The sequence below is a fragment of the Lissotriton vulgaris genome, chromosome 1_2 (assembly GCF_964263255.1).
Source record: "Lissotriton vulgaris chromosome 1_2, aLisVul1.2, whole genome shotgun sequence".
NCBI lineage: Eukaryota > Metazoa > Chordata > Amphibia > Caudata > Salamandridae > Lissotriton > Lissotriton vulgaris.
In genome coordinates this window covers 102,958,619-102,972,971 of record NC_141686.1, presented here as the reverse complement: position 1 = coordinate 102,972,971, position 14,353 = coordinate 102,958,619, and the positions used below count along the sequence as shown (strand labels likewise).

Sequence of the window (14,353 nt, the reverse complement as noted above, 5' to 3'; positions counted from 1 at the left end):
ACGGCGGACGGCCGGCCTGCTGCCCTACTCCCCGGCTTGGGGCCTGCTCACGCCTGTGGGGAATCGGCGCTCCTAGCGCTCACGAGAGCCCTTGTGCATCGGCCGCCCCCACAAGCAGGGTTCCCCACCTCCGGGGGGCCATCGGTGCCCCATCTTCAGAGAACTGACCCTACCTGATTTGCTCCCCACACTACCGGCGGGAGCCTGGCCTTAATGCCCGTGGTTGATTGCACGTTTCTTCCGACCCACCCATCCTGGGAACCCTGCAGGTCTCTCCGACGGAACCTCACCTGGCCTCTATCTCTCGACTAAAACACTCTAGGCGCCGGACTGCCAGGGCGCTACATCCCGCTCCAGACGCCATCTACGCGACTCCACCGGAGAGCCCGCCAGACCTCGCGGACTCTGCATCTCACACCAAAGGAGCGCCACCTGAGTCCCTATTGCCCCCTCAGTCCGGTTCAACGAGTTCCTGACTTTGACAACATGGCGCACTCCAGCCGCAAAGGGACTCGGAACATCGTGGACCTCTTGAACAAAACCGCACCGAAAGTGAAGTCACAACCAGCGGTCTCCCCGAAACCCCAAGCAAGCCCTCTGGGACAGGAAGAGGACAATGCCCCCATCACTAAAGCCTTCCTGGCCTCCCTCTTCAACACCCTGAGGGAGGATTTTCAAACCCTGAAACAAGAACTAACGGGGAAACAGCGGGAACTGCGCCGAGACCTGGACGGCCTGGGCGAGCGGGTGGCCTCGGTGGAGGAGTCGGACCAGTCACGCAGCATGGAGGTGGAGAGGCTGCAGCAAGAGATCCTTCGACTCCAGGACCAACAGGTAGACTTGCAATCGCACTCAGAAGACCTTGAGAACCGCTCCCGGCGGAACAACATACGGGTCCGTGGAGTCCCGTTGAAGGCTGTGAAGAACGATCTGGTTGAATATTTACAAGCACTGTTCCGGGAGATTTTGGGTGAACCTCAGGACTTTGAAATACGAATTGACAGGGCACACAGAGTTGGCCTGGCGCGCCGACGGTCAGCCCCTCCACCGGATATTCTGGCTTTCCTCCTGGACTTTTCCCTCAAGGAACGCATTCTGCGGGAGGCCCGCAGGGCACAGCCTATCCAGTTCCGAGACGAACCTGTGGCTCTTTTCCAGGACCTTTCTCCCATCACTCTACAGAAGCGCAATTCCTTCCGGATAGCAACAAACTTCTTGAGAGACAATGGTATACCCTACTCCTGGGGTCATCCGTTCCGCCTGATCTTTAAGTGGAAAGGCTCGCTCCATCAACTCAGATCGCTCCGCGACACCTGTGCCCTACTGAACATTGAAATGCCGGAGTGGTCCGAATCCAGAGACGCATCCCCACATAGATCACAGGATGACTCGTCACGGCGGCCGAGGGACAGCTGGCAGACAGTGCGACGAAGGCGCTCCCCGAGACGCGTCCCGAAGCCGGATCCCGCCACGGTCGCTCAAGAACGGGAGGCGGCTGTGCAAGAGGTGGCGGACAACACTGCAACCGATCTGTAAGACAATGTATTCTTGGGGGTTTTCTTTCACGCTGTAATCACCTGGGGCGACAGGTCGGGGGGCCGCCACTTCGGCCGCTACCATGGTACCTCTTCTATTGATTTTCTACGGATCTGTGTCATACACAATTAGGCCCGAGACTCTGACTAGTTCCAGTTTTGGGGTTTGTTCTGGGGAGTAGGGAGGGGCGGAAGGAGGGGTGGAGGGGGGCTCTATTGAACCTAAGGGGGCACATCTTGTTGGGGTTTGGAAGTTGTGGTAGGGAGAGTTCAGAGGGGAGGGAGGGTTGGGAGTTGGGGGGGGGGGGGGAGAGGGTTGGAGGGGGACAGTTGGGGACGTTGGGGTCGGGGGGTGGGGAACACGACATCTGGACCCTCCCGGTGTGGTATTTGGGAATAGAGATGGGCCGACACGGGGACCGGGCAGGCCCCAGAGGTGCCAGGCAGGTTGCGTTGCTCACACTCCCTCATAAATGGCTAGCCCTACCCTGAAGGTTCTCACCCTAAATGTGAAGGGGCTTAATAACCCCATTAAGCGCAGGGCTGTCCTGTCCTTCTTAGAAAATTCCGGGGCGGAAATCTGTCTGCTCCAAGAAACTCACCTACTTTCCGAAGATTGGCACAGGATGCGATCCAGGGCCTTTCCGATTCAGCACTACTCCTCAACCCTGGAGAAGAAAGCGGGGGTGGCATTGCTGGTAGCGCGTCACTTTAGGGGGACGGTTGGCGACAAGGTAGCTGAAATTAAGGGGAGGTTTCTAGCCCACACTGTCCATATAGGGGGGTTGGATATGCTGGTGGGCTCTCTCTATGCTCCAAACACCAGGCAAGAACCATTCCTTAGGGGGGCTCTGGCAGACGCACTGCAACACAACACTAAAGCCATATTAGTGGGCGGGGACACAAACCTAGTGATGGACCCCGCCATAGACCGATCCGGCCACCGACAGGGGTTTGCCGGGGCGATCACACAGGAGGGGAGTCAATGGCTGTCGGAGGAGGGGTTCGTGGACCTGTGGCGCAAACACCATCCCGCTGCCCCGGGATACACTTTTTACTCTCACGTGCACCGAACTTACGCACGCATCGACCACTTTTTCGGTACCGCGGACATGTCTCCCCTGATAGAGGATGTGGAGGTGCTCCCGGCGGCGTTGTCAGACCATGAAGCGCTCGTGGTGCACATGCATGCCCCTAGGGTCGCACAAAAGAAAGGCAGATGGCGCATCAATGATGCACTCCTGCAGCATGAGGGGGTGATGCAGCGGCTCCGGGACCGCATCGCGGAGTATCTGCAGACCAACGACACCCCTGAGGTCTCCCTAGCCGCGGTGTGGGGGGCGCTTAAAGCGGTAGCGAGGGGGGAACTGATTTCGGTAGCCGCGGCGGAAGCCAAGGGACGGAGGGAAAGAGACAATCCTTATCCACTCAGGCGCTTGAACTCGAGCAAGCCCACAGTCGGACCGGGGCCCCCAGGATCTGGAGGCAGCTTAAGGCGGTCAGGGCCCAACTTGCCAGCTTAGACTTGGATAGGGCGGAGTACGCGGCCCTGAGACTGCGCCACACTTACTATGTGGGCGGTGATAAGACAGGTCGCCTGCTGGCGAGCTGCCTCAAAGCCAAAACCCTGCGGGCGAAGGTCCCCTCCATCCGTACCCGGGATGGGACGGTCGTCCAAGAAGATGACCACATAGCGGAAGCCTTCCGGGAGTTTTATGCCTCGCTGTATACGGCGGAGCCGCCAGCTGGGGGGGGTTCCGCTGCCACCTACCTCCAAGCCACGGAGATAACGCCCCTAGATGAACCCACCAGGGCCTCCCTTGATGCCCCCATCCGAATCGAGGAGGTTGTCTCCGCGATCACGCGTCTCAAGCCTCTGAAGGCCCCGGGCCCAGACGGCTTTTTGGCAAGCTTCTACAAGGCTTTCTGCCCCCAAATCTCACCAGTATTAACAAGGCTTTTCAACTCCTTTCAGGGCAGGGGCTCCATCCCACAAGACATGTTGGAGGCTGACATTGTGGTCCTCCCTAAGCCGGGCAAGGACCCGTCCCATTGTAAGGCATACAGACCCATCTCCCTACTTAACCTAGACCGAAAACTATTCACGGGCGTGCTGGCGGCCAGACTGGGCCCGTGCCTGCCGGGCATCATTGAGCCAGACCAGGCGGGATTTATCCCCAACAGGCAGTGTGCAGACAATACCAAGCGCCTGCTTCATGTCATTGATAAGGCCCACTACAATGACTCCGACGCGGTCCTACTCTCTGTGGATGCCGAGAAGGCGTTCGACAGGGTGGACTGGGGATATCTGGACGCAGTCCTGGAGCGCTTTGGTTTCGGGGACCGGTTCCGCACATGGGTCGCTAGCTGCTATGCCGCCTCGCAGGCCAAGGTCATAGTCAATGGGGTACGCTCGAAGCCTCTAGACATCCGACGAGGTACCAGGCAGGGGTGTCCTCTTTCGCCCCTGCTATTCGCTCTCTATATCGAACCACTAGCCCAGCGAATCCGGGACAACAGGTCAATTACAGGCATCCGGTTTGGTGGAGAACCACAGACCATAAGTCTGTACGCGGACGACATCCTAGCGGCCCTGGAGAACCCCCAGACGTCGGTGCCGACTTTCCTCTCGGAGATAGCGAGCTTTGGGAATGTCTCGGGGTTCAAAATGAACGTGGAGAAGTCCCTAGTCCTGCCACTAGGTCGGAACGCGAAGGCGGCAAGGCGAGGCCATCAGACATACGGGGACCTCCAAGTTCAGGTGACCATACCCTACCTAGGCATCTCCCTAACCCCGAACACAACCCAAACGGTCGAGCACAACTATACAGCTCTACTGACGGCCCTGACAGGGGACCTGGCAAGATGGAGCCGTCAACCACTTTCATGGTTGGGACGAGTGGCGGCGATAAAAATGACCCTACTACCTAAGGTCCTGTACCTGTTCCAAACCATTCCGGTCACTCCCCCACTCGGCGTGCTCAAACAGTTACAGGACGCCATCACACGCTTTGTGTGGGCTGGTAAGCGCCCGCGTCTGCGGAGAGACCTGAACACGCGGACCACAGCGGAGGGCGGACTCGGGGTCCCTGGCCTGCGTCGCTACTTCCAAGCGGCGCAACTCCGCTATCTCCTGGAATGGAGTATGCCCGAGTTGGAGAAGCGGTGGTTGTTTCAAGACCGGGCCATGGGCCAGATGTCCGTATGGAAAGTCCCATTCCTGGGACGCAGAGACAGGCCTTCATACCTCCGGAAATCGCCCATCACGCGAACGATAATGCAGGTCTGGGACAGTGTAGCGGTCCCGAAGGGCCTTACCACATTCCCGTCCCCGATGTCTCCTTTGTTTGGGAATCCGGCGTTCCCCCCGGGATTGACCCCAGGATCGTTCCCGCAGTGGCAGGACTCTGAATGCAAAGCGGCTGGAGACCTCTTCGACCCTACGGGCTTTATGCAGATGCGCACTTTGCAAGACGGCTACACACTCCCACAGATCCAACGCTTCCAATACTTCCAGATCAGACACTGGCTCACGGAGAGGGAAGTGCTACCCCACGTGAGCAGACCCCTAACAGCCTACGAAAGATGGCTCCACACGAAAACGAATGACAAACACGCAATCACTGACCTCTACGTGATGCTCGGGCCGCCTCCCCCGCTGCGCGGTCGGCGGGACAGAATAAATGGGAGGGCGAACTGGGACGCTCCTTCACAGACAAGGAATGGCAGGACATATACTTCAGGGCCCACCATACCGCCCGCAATGTAGCCAGTAAGGAGGCGGCGGTGAAGATAGCGTACTACTGGCAGCTTACACCAGCGCGGCTTCATCACAGCAACCCGCGCAGGGACCCCGGGTGCTGGAGGGGTTGCGGACAACAAGGGACACTAACTCACATCCTATGGGAATGCCCAGAGGTTATGGGGTACTGGGAGGAGGTGCTCAAGAGCTTTGACACACACTTTGACACGGACATTCCCCGGTTCCCGGCATACACGCTTCTTGGCCTTCCCAATGCTATCACATTTCCACTCAAATCGATCAGGGGAAGACAGATGGGGCTAGCGATGGGGGCAGCCACCCAACACATCCTTTCTCTGTGGGGCACCTCTAGGAAGCCTACTCACACGGGGTGGCTCCACTGCCTATGGTATATTATGGGAATGGAGAAAATACAGGCCTCCCTCACTCAAACTAGAGACGCATTCCTCGAGACATGGCAGCCCCTCGTCTCTCTCCTATCGGAGGAATTTAACGAAATAACCTGCCCAAAATACCTTAGGGTGCTCCGGCTCCCAGACGACTTTTGGGGGGAACCCTGAACACCCAACTAATCCTGCCTATCCAACGGGCCTCATAAACACCGATATCACTGCACTTGCCACACCGGGGAAGGGGAGTTGCGGGTGGGATGGGGACGGGGGCGGGGAGGGGGAGGGATGGTTGGCTGTTCATAGGACCGGATCGGAGCTTTGCATCGCCTATTGGGCCTCCCCGGCGCCCATGGACACAGTCTACGCAGTACCACTGGGCCCCGCTGACTGGGGAGGGTGGGATGGCTACAGTTTGTCGGGCGACTGCATGCACGCCTGTATTGTTGACGTGTCCTATGTCTGTCTTGTTGAAACTTCAATAAAAGATTTAAAACAAAAAACTACAGACCCATTTCACTAATAAACCTGGATTGTAAGCTTTTTGCATCAATCCTTGCAAAACGCATTCAAAGAGTCCTGCCCTCCCTGATCCATCCCCCACAAGCCGGTTTTCTGAAAAATAGATTGTCCAGTGACAACACCAGAATCCTAGCCCATGTCATAGAAAAGGCTAAGCTCCTTTCCACGCCAACTGTTGCGATAACACTTGACGCAGAGAAAGCGTTTGACAAGGTGGACTGGTCATACCTGGAAGCGGTACTGCAGAAATTAGAATTAGGTCCGCTTTTTACCAGAATGGTAATGTCACTATATACCTGTCCCACTGCCTGAGTGAGGGCCGGTGGAGCCTTCTCATCACGTTTCAAACTAGAGCAAGGGACCAGACAAGGTTGCCCCCTGTCCCCATCCCTATTCCTCCTGGCAATCGAACCCATTCTGTATCGTATCCGGGAAAATCATGACATACAGGGAATCCCATTCAATGATTGTGTTATAAAACTTACGGCATACGCCGATGATGTTTTAGTACTTAGTGAACAGGCTGACAAAGCTGTAGCTGCGTTACTTTCCACGGTTGAGGAATTCTCCGGTGTCTCCGGGTACACCCTAAATAAAGACAAGACTGAGGTGAAATTGCTAAATAACATGGGTAATAGAAACATCTTGGGTGTCTCTGGGCTCACTTGGCAGCCAAAAAGCTTCAAATACCTTGGCCTGGAATTTGAAAAGGACCTGACCATGACGCTGAAAATCAATGAAGGTATACTCTTCGAAAAAGTAAGAAAACTCCTAGAAGGGTGGTCCCCGAAATTCCTCTCGTGGTGGGGTAGAGCGGAAACGTTAAAGATGATGGTCACCCCCTTGATCAATTATATGGCAAGCATGCTCCCAATGAACTTCACGGAGGACTTCCTACAAAAAATAAACAAACTAATTAATAAATTCCTATGGAAAGGCAAAAAACCGAGAATCTTTATGAAAAAACTGCAACTCCCCAAACAAAAAGGTGGACTAGGACTACCCAACTTCAGGAACTACCAAACGGCCTTCTTATGCAAACAGGGAGTTTCCTGGTTCTATGAAACACCTGGCTACACGCCGTTATGGATAAACATAGAGAAAGCTATCATGGGTAAAGCCCCTCTCGCAGCGATACTAACCATGGACCTGTCCCACCTCACGCACTCCAAATACATCATGCTTAATACCAAAAGGGCTCTTCTCAGACTAGACCAAACACATAAATCTGGCCTACAGATAGGGAATTCGGCTTCCTCATCTCTATGGTGTAATCCACTCATAAAGGTTAATGGATCGTCCGCTCTTTGGAAGCACTGGTCAGACAAAGGACTCAATGTTGTCTCAGATCTCTACGACAAGCATATGCCGTTGCCCTTCTCTTCGATTCAATCTAAACACTCCCTTGAACCAATTGACTTCTATGCTTTCCTAAAACTAAAGTCAGCTATGTCTACACGCACATTCATACAATCGACACCGTGGTTAGTAAAGATACTCCCTCACCTACAATCTTCAGGTCATTTTGTATCTAAAGTTTACAAGCTGCTCGCACCGAACTTGAGTAAAACACTGACGTAACAAAATTAAATGGGAATCAGAACCTAATGACACCGGAATAATTATTGATTGGGATAAGATACACGCTTCAGCCCTCACACACAAAGTATCGCCAATCCTCTCGCAGACCAAATACATGATACTCAATAGGGTGTTCTGAACCCCCCAGAAACTATTTAAGCTAAAGCTAAGAGACACCCCCACTTGTTGGAACTGCTCCCTAGATGATGGGGATCTGCCGCATATGCTATTTCACTGTACCTTGTTGAAGAAATACTGGTCCGATGTATTTGACTATATTGAACGCATATTTAACACCAAACCAACGAGGGAATTCATCTACAGAATTCTGGGGGCCATTGACCCATTGATAAAAAAAGACCACGACCGCCAACTCCTGGACCTGCTCCTCACCTTGGGGTGCAAGGTCGTCCTTTGCCACTGGAAGACAGCTTCCGAGGTCTCTTTCAATGCGTGGAGGGAGTGGTTGGCTTGTATTAGAGGGGTGGACAATCCGGCCCTGGACTCTTCCCCGTGGCGCACTACAAGCAAAAGACTCTGGTCTTCGCTGGACGCAGCCTCCCTCTATTTCAAACCACCATAATGGTTCCTTCAATTATGGATACATATCATACTGTAATGGGTGGCTCCGGCACATGCATTGTTTGTTGAACCCATTCTGGTTGCACAACTTGTTTCGTACACTTAGTAGGCGCATCAGCACGACGGTTGCAAATAATTTGTATAATTTTCAGAATTGATTATCAATCTAAGCCCACACTGTTATCATAAGCATGTTGTATTGTGCTATCATACTGCTGAATGTCAACTATGATTCCCATGATCAATCATTTGACACTTTATTGTATGGAATGCCATCTTAAATATCAATACCAACTGTATGATTGTCAAATCTTATTCAATGATGACGATGTGGCTCTGGTTTGCTCTTATTTTATTTCTTATTTTCTTATTTTCGTTGACCACTGTAGTGTACTCACATGACTGTATTGCATTAATTTCTGTACATTGCGTTGCTTTCCTTTTCTTTCTGACTACTGAATAAAAACGATTTGAACACAAAAAAAAAAAAAAGTAGCAGTGCTGTATTATGGAAACATTGTTCTGGACTGCAACCTTCAGAACAGTTGTCAGTGTTTGACGGTCACTGCCACCACACACTTTCTTATGTGCCCATTACATTTTCATCGTCATCCTTTAGTCCTGCTTCTATGTTTAACCTGTCCCGGGTTTGGCTGAAGGGTCTTTCCAGCCGTAACTGTTAGACCACGTCCACTCCATAAAGGAACACACCACAGACCGGTTTCAACCCTGTTGAGTCGAATTGTAGCTTGACACAGAAAGCTACTTGACTTGTGTAAGCGCCACATAGTGACTCACTGAAAAAGACAATACGTCATGGATGAAATGCTTGGATTGACCTCCCTTTATGAGTCGCACGATCTAGTCATCTTATACTATAGAGTGACCAGATCGTGCGACCCAAAAATCGGACTTTTCGCAAAAATAGAGGAATGACTACAAATGTACATCAATAAAGTTGCAAAGAATGACATCCCTCGTCCTCATAGAAACACAGAAGAAGCACTATAAAAATAAATGAAATGTAATTTTTAAAACGGCACCATACCTGTTAATTAAGTTGCTTACTCAATAACAGCTGCTCACTAACCCTGCTTTGGAACACTTAACTAAGTGCCTCTCACTGTTTTCAGTTTACCCTAAAAAAAAAAACAGGACATGGGCCAATTCTATCGAAATCTGCCGGGACACCTGTTGGACTGTCCGGGCAAATCCGGGACACCTGGTCACCCCATTCTGGTAATTACTTTTGGCCACGTGCAAGCCCGTCTTTCGCCTCTCATTGCGCTCAGCGTGGGTTTGCTTGTATTAGTGTATACATTGAATGTGACCAAGCATTTCTGACAGGACTGCCCCGTTGAAGAATGAACATAATTTACTGCAGGTCAGTCATTTTATATAATCGCTCGTATGAGCTAAAAAATGGAATGGAGTGCACCCAGAGCAGTTACCAGTGGTTCAACATACTGCAGTTGTTTCCAGTCGGTAATTTCTTAACAAGCCTTTTCCTGCCTGAGGGCGCTTCTACCTTTTCTTTGTATATCGGCGGTCGATGAACTCTCTTATTGACAAAATCTGTCCACATTAGTTCTGGATTTCACTTGTGATACTAGTTCCCTAATTAGGTAGTAAAAGAGAGATGTCTAAATGTTCTGTGATTGAACTTGTGGGCCTTGCTATGTAACCCACGTAAGATGAAATGGTTGTAAATAAAATGGAGTTGTAAATGACCCGTCCTTTGTTTCCTAAGTTAAACTCTCGTTTCTTTCATTACAGGATGCTTCGGTCGGAATGTGCTGCCTCTAACGCTGCCCTTCCGGGTTCTGCACTTCAGCATGTTATATGGGAGAAGACTTGATAACTAGACTCCAGATGGATCCGAAGGTGGTTTACCCTGACTTGCCCAGCAGTTGAAATTCATTTGTAAATGTCTAGGTGCCTCATAGCCTGTTGTGGGGTCTGAAACTGCTTCTCAAGAGACTTGGATAGGTTGACTAGGGACATGCTAGTCGGGAAGGCCTGCTATTGGCTTCCTAGAGGTTAACCCTATTTTCTCCTAAAGATTTTCAGACATATTTTAGGGGTGAAGACGACATGCCAGTGCTGTCCCATTGCACTTTGCACCTTTTGAAAGAAGGAAATAGAAGGCCAAAGACCACCTTTATGGGACAGCTGATCTCTGCTTTTAAACTGACACCCTGGCCACATCTATGCTGAAAAGAGATTTTTTATTTTATTTTTGTATGACTGCTATTTATTGCCTGTGTTTTTTTAAACGGATGATAGTTAAGGAAAAGAAAATTGCTAAAAAAAAGTCGGTTTGAAAGGAGCGAATGGGACTTGCATCTAAGATTTCAGTCCCTTCTCTCCCCAAACCTTAGTGTGGCCTTGGGCAAGTCGTGTTAGCCTTTTACTTGTTGCTTTGTGATGAGACTGTGAGCTCTGCGTAGCAGGAACCACTGTATGTTCATTTCACTCTGCAAAGTACCAAGTTCACTGCTGCCACCGCACATGGTCCTGCCGTTGTTGAATGTTGCCAGACCTAAAAGAAACCAAAATGAATCCCCATAGAAGGAGAGATGCAAAGGAATAGACTTGCTTGGATTTATCTTATGCAACAACGTTGACAAGCATCCTGCACACCCCACCAAACCTTGGGCACCACTCCTTTGGAAAAGAATTGCTGACACGCACAAGTTTATACAGTTTTATCTTTCTGATTTCCATTTTGTTCCCTTGACCAGTCCAAATCTGTACTGTGTTCTCTCCTGTGAAAAGCTGAGTTTTAAAGTGACTTGTACTGTAATGCAGAGCACAGGTTTTTGGTGAGCTATATGCAAACCCTTCTTTACGCAGTTTTAAGTATGGCCTAGCTGAAAGTGATCAATGGGTCCCAAGTGCCTGTGTCCAAAGGCTGGGACATTGAAAGACAGCCTTTCAATTTTTTGACTTGCAGATGTCTCTGTAGTCCTAATCAACTTGTGCTCCACCTGGGCTTTGTTCAGACTGTGGTTAAACTTAGAAATAGTAATTGCCCATGGTGAGGCGCAGTGCCTTTATATGGACTCTGTGGGTATTCCTTTCCATAAAATACTGATCATTGTTCTTCATACCCTCTTGCTTCAGTAAATATATGTACCAGGAGGTGAGGTACTAGTGCATGTCAAGCTGTATTGTCAGCCCACCCTCTACTCTATCTTTTCCCACCTCAGTGATGAGCAAAAGCATACATCAAGTTACTTAACAGTGGTCTTTGTTTTGTCAACCATCTCCATTCAATGTTTGCTCCTGCTTGAATGGGTCACTGTGAAGAAATATGTACTACCATCTTTGCACGCATGGCTGAAGCCATTCCCTACCTACAATTCCAGACCATCACATGTGTATTGAGATGGGTCCGTCCACCGCACCTTGTGTGTTCCCAATGCTGTCACTGCTTAAAGCCTTTCTGTTAACTTCATGGGCTTCTTTGAAGTGGAGGTCTCTTGCTACTATAGCTTTTGTATGGAACTGGGCAGAATTATATTTTCACTTGTTAGTCTGTATGCAGTTTACAGTATTTACTTTCAAAATCAGTGAGCTGCTAAAATGTTGGATCCAGTTGGTTTGTGTACAATTTAGGCATCTGAAATTAAAAATCTTAGTTGTTTATCTGTTGTGAAATTGGCCTTTTTTGTACAGCTTTTTTTGTTCCAAGAAATGTTGCAGGGAGAAATGCATAGTTTTGTACTGTCACGTCACTTAACATAAAAATACAATAAAATGATTTTGTTTAACACATCGAGGGGTTTAATTTGTTGTATACTGTCAAAGTCGATTCTGCAATTGTGATTTTATCTAAAGTGAGCTTTGTGACTGGAGAGGTTTGTATGAATAGTAGTGTGATGAGCGTGAAAACCGAACCCTTTGCCAACAACTGAAGTATATTATGACATTTATTTGTGTTGATTTTTTGTAATGCGAGATCATTGATATTCTTCATCAGTGAACTGCTCACTATAGGTAGTGGATTGAACAACAACATTTTTAAATCCTTGACTTTTTAGTGTTTTTGGGTGGATGGTTCAGTTTGGTTCCTGGGATACCTCTCATTGAGGAACGTAACTAGGTTTTTCAGTGCAGCGCTTTCTTCTTACCATAGAACAGAGAGGTTATAAGAGTAATTGTTACTGGTTTTTTATTTTATTTTTTATCATGTTGGTTGTTGTGGTTCCTTTCGTATTAGCTTTTGCGTGCTTGCCTAATGTTTCCATTCTGTGTATTTGTCTTGAAACATAGTGCTTGTTTACAGAGTATGTATGTATATATGTATGCAAGCCAGCTAGTACTTATATCTTTTTAAATGTGAACTATTGAAGTATTTTTGAACGATCTACTGTTGTTGGAATCTTCTAGTGTTACTAGACATTTGCTTTGTATGGCACAAAGCAGCAGATTCCGAGATTTGTATTTGAAAATAACGTTTTATATAGGAATCGACAAGCACAGATTGGTAGTTAGTTCCTTTGAGACTGGTAGTAGTATAGGCCTCGCCAGTCCCCTGTGGTGTATGTCTATTTTGAAAATTCCATGTGATGTAGTGAATTTTGTTGTAAGGACATTGTCCCGGGAATATCTGACTTGAGACTAAGCAGAGAGAAGTTTGCCAGATGTCCCTGACAGCAACCTCTTATTTGAAAGTTGCCTATTTCTGATGTTTTTAAACTAAATGTGGTTTCTTCATGCTTTATTTATCAAGGTTTTTGTTATACTATTTTAATTAGTTCCAGTTTACAAAGCTTGTTACCTATATGAGAGTGACTCCACCTGTCTCGCAGTGCGCCTACAAGAAATTGGGTGGGCTGGACATGCGAATGTTAATGATTGTGTTTAATAACTAATGACTTTTGATAGGACCTATTTTATGAACTGCATTTTACTTCGTGATCAACAATCACTAAGTAAGGTGGTTTCGGAGTCGACCAAGATGGACGCTTCTGGTTGAAGCTCCGCCGGTCGGGCTTACTTCTCTTCACCTTCGCCCGATGTTGGGGTGAGCTAACGAGAATGGACATCACCCAGATGTGCAAGGGGACATGCTGAACACGCCGCCCGGATCCAGGTCCTGATCCGACCTCCCTGGAGGGAGCTACAGGTCCTGTGGTGCCCGCAACATCTTCACGGCCTACGCACTAAGTCTGGGTTGCTGCCGGGGCTAGTGAGAGACCGCATTTGTCGATGCCCTGAGCTTGACCCCCCTGCCTCCCTCTCCCTGCTCGCCGCCTGCTCTCTGGCTGCTGCTCTCCCCGACGCGGGTCCCGGGCCCGGGACATGCTTTGGGCCTTCTTGGCCTAGTGCGGTCTACGACGCCGGGGCCTCGAGTTTCGAGACTGGCCGGCCTGGGAGTGGGGCTGCACGGGGATTGTGCTGCGATTGAGGGTGGTGCGTGGGTCTACACCGGGGCGATCGGGGCTCTGCGGGCTTCCCCCCCCCTCTGCACCTGAGGGTCGCTGGTGTTTTGGTCCTGATCTCTGCTTTGGGGTTAGTAGTCCCCGGGGCGTCCAGTAAGGCGAGGCACTCATTGGGCCCCGGACCGACGTGATCCTGCTGCCTGCTTCTCCCGCATTGCCTAGGTCCAACCTACCTGCTTCCCTGGCTCCCGGCTTCTGGCCTGCCTGATGCCCATTGCAACCTGCGACAGGCTTTGCTGACCTCTTGTGCCTGGCGGTGTATACTACGCCCATCGCGGCCTGACGCTTTGTTTGTGTCTCTGCCCCAGTGCCCATCATTTATCGGCGGGTTCCACCCTTCCCCCTCCTGGCGTTGCTGCTACTCTCCTGGCTGCCTACTAAATCAAATCGCTGCACTCTACTGGTTGCGTCCAGATTGCTCCTCTTGGATACCCGGTGCCCCGCGACAGTTCGCTGCATTTCTATCAGTTTGGGTTGACTTGCGGCCTTCCCTGGTCCCCGTGCGCACCGCTGGGTCATCGTAGTGGTGTG

At 50.2% G+C, this 14,353-nt stretch overlaps 1 protein-coding gene across 2 annotated transcripts in view; it reads left to right on the top strand.

Moving 5' to 3' along the window:
* Positions 1-12,152, top strand: part of CREBL2 (cAMP responsive element binding protein like 2) — a 347,657-nt gene extending 335,505 nt beyond the window's left edge. For both annotated transcript variants that reach the window (XM_086952921.1, XM_086952922.1), the window contains one exon: positions 10,149-12,152. Coding sequence is in view for 1 of the 2 variants with exons in the window: in XM_086952922.1 (XP_086809048.1) it covers positions 10,149-10,150 (2 nt within the window). In the remaining variant the exon portion in view is untranslated. The remainder of the gene's footprint in view (positions 1-10,148) is intronic.
* Positions 12,153-14,353: the final 2,201 nt, after the last annotated feature.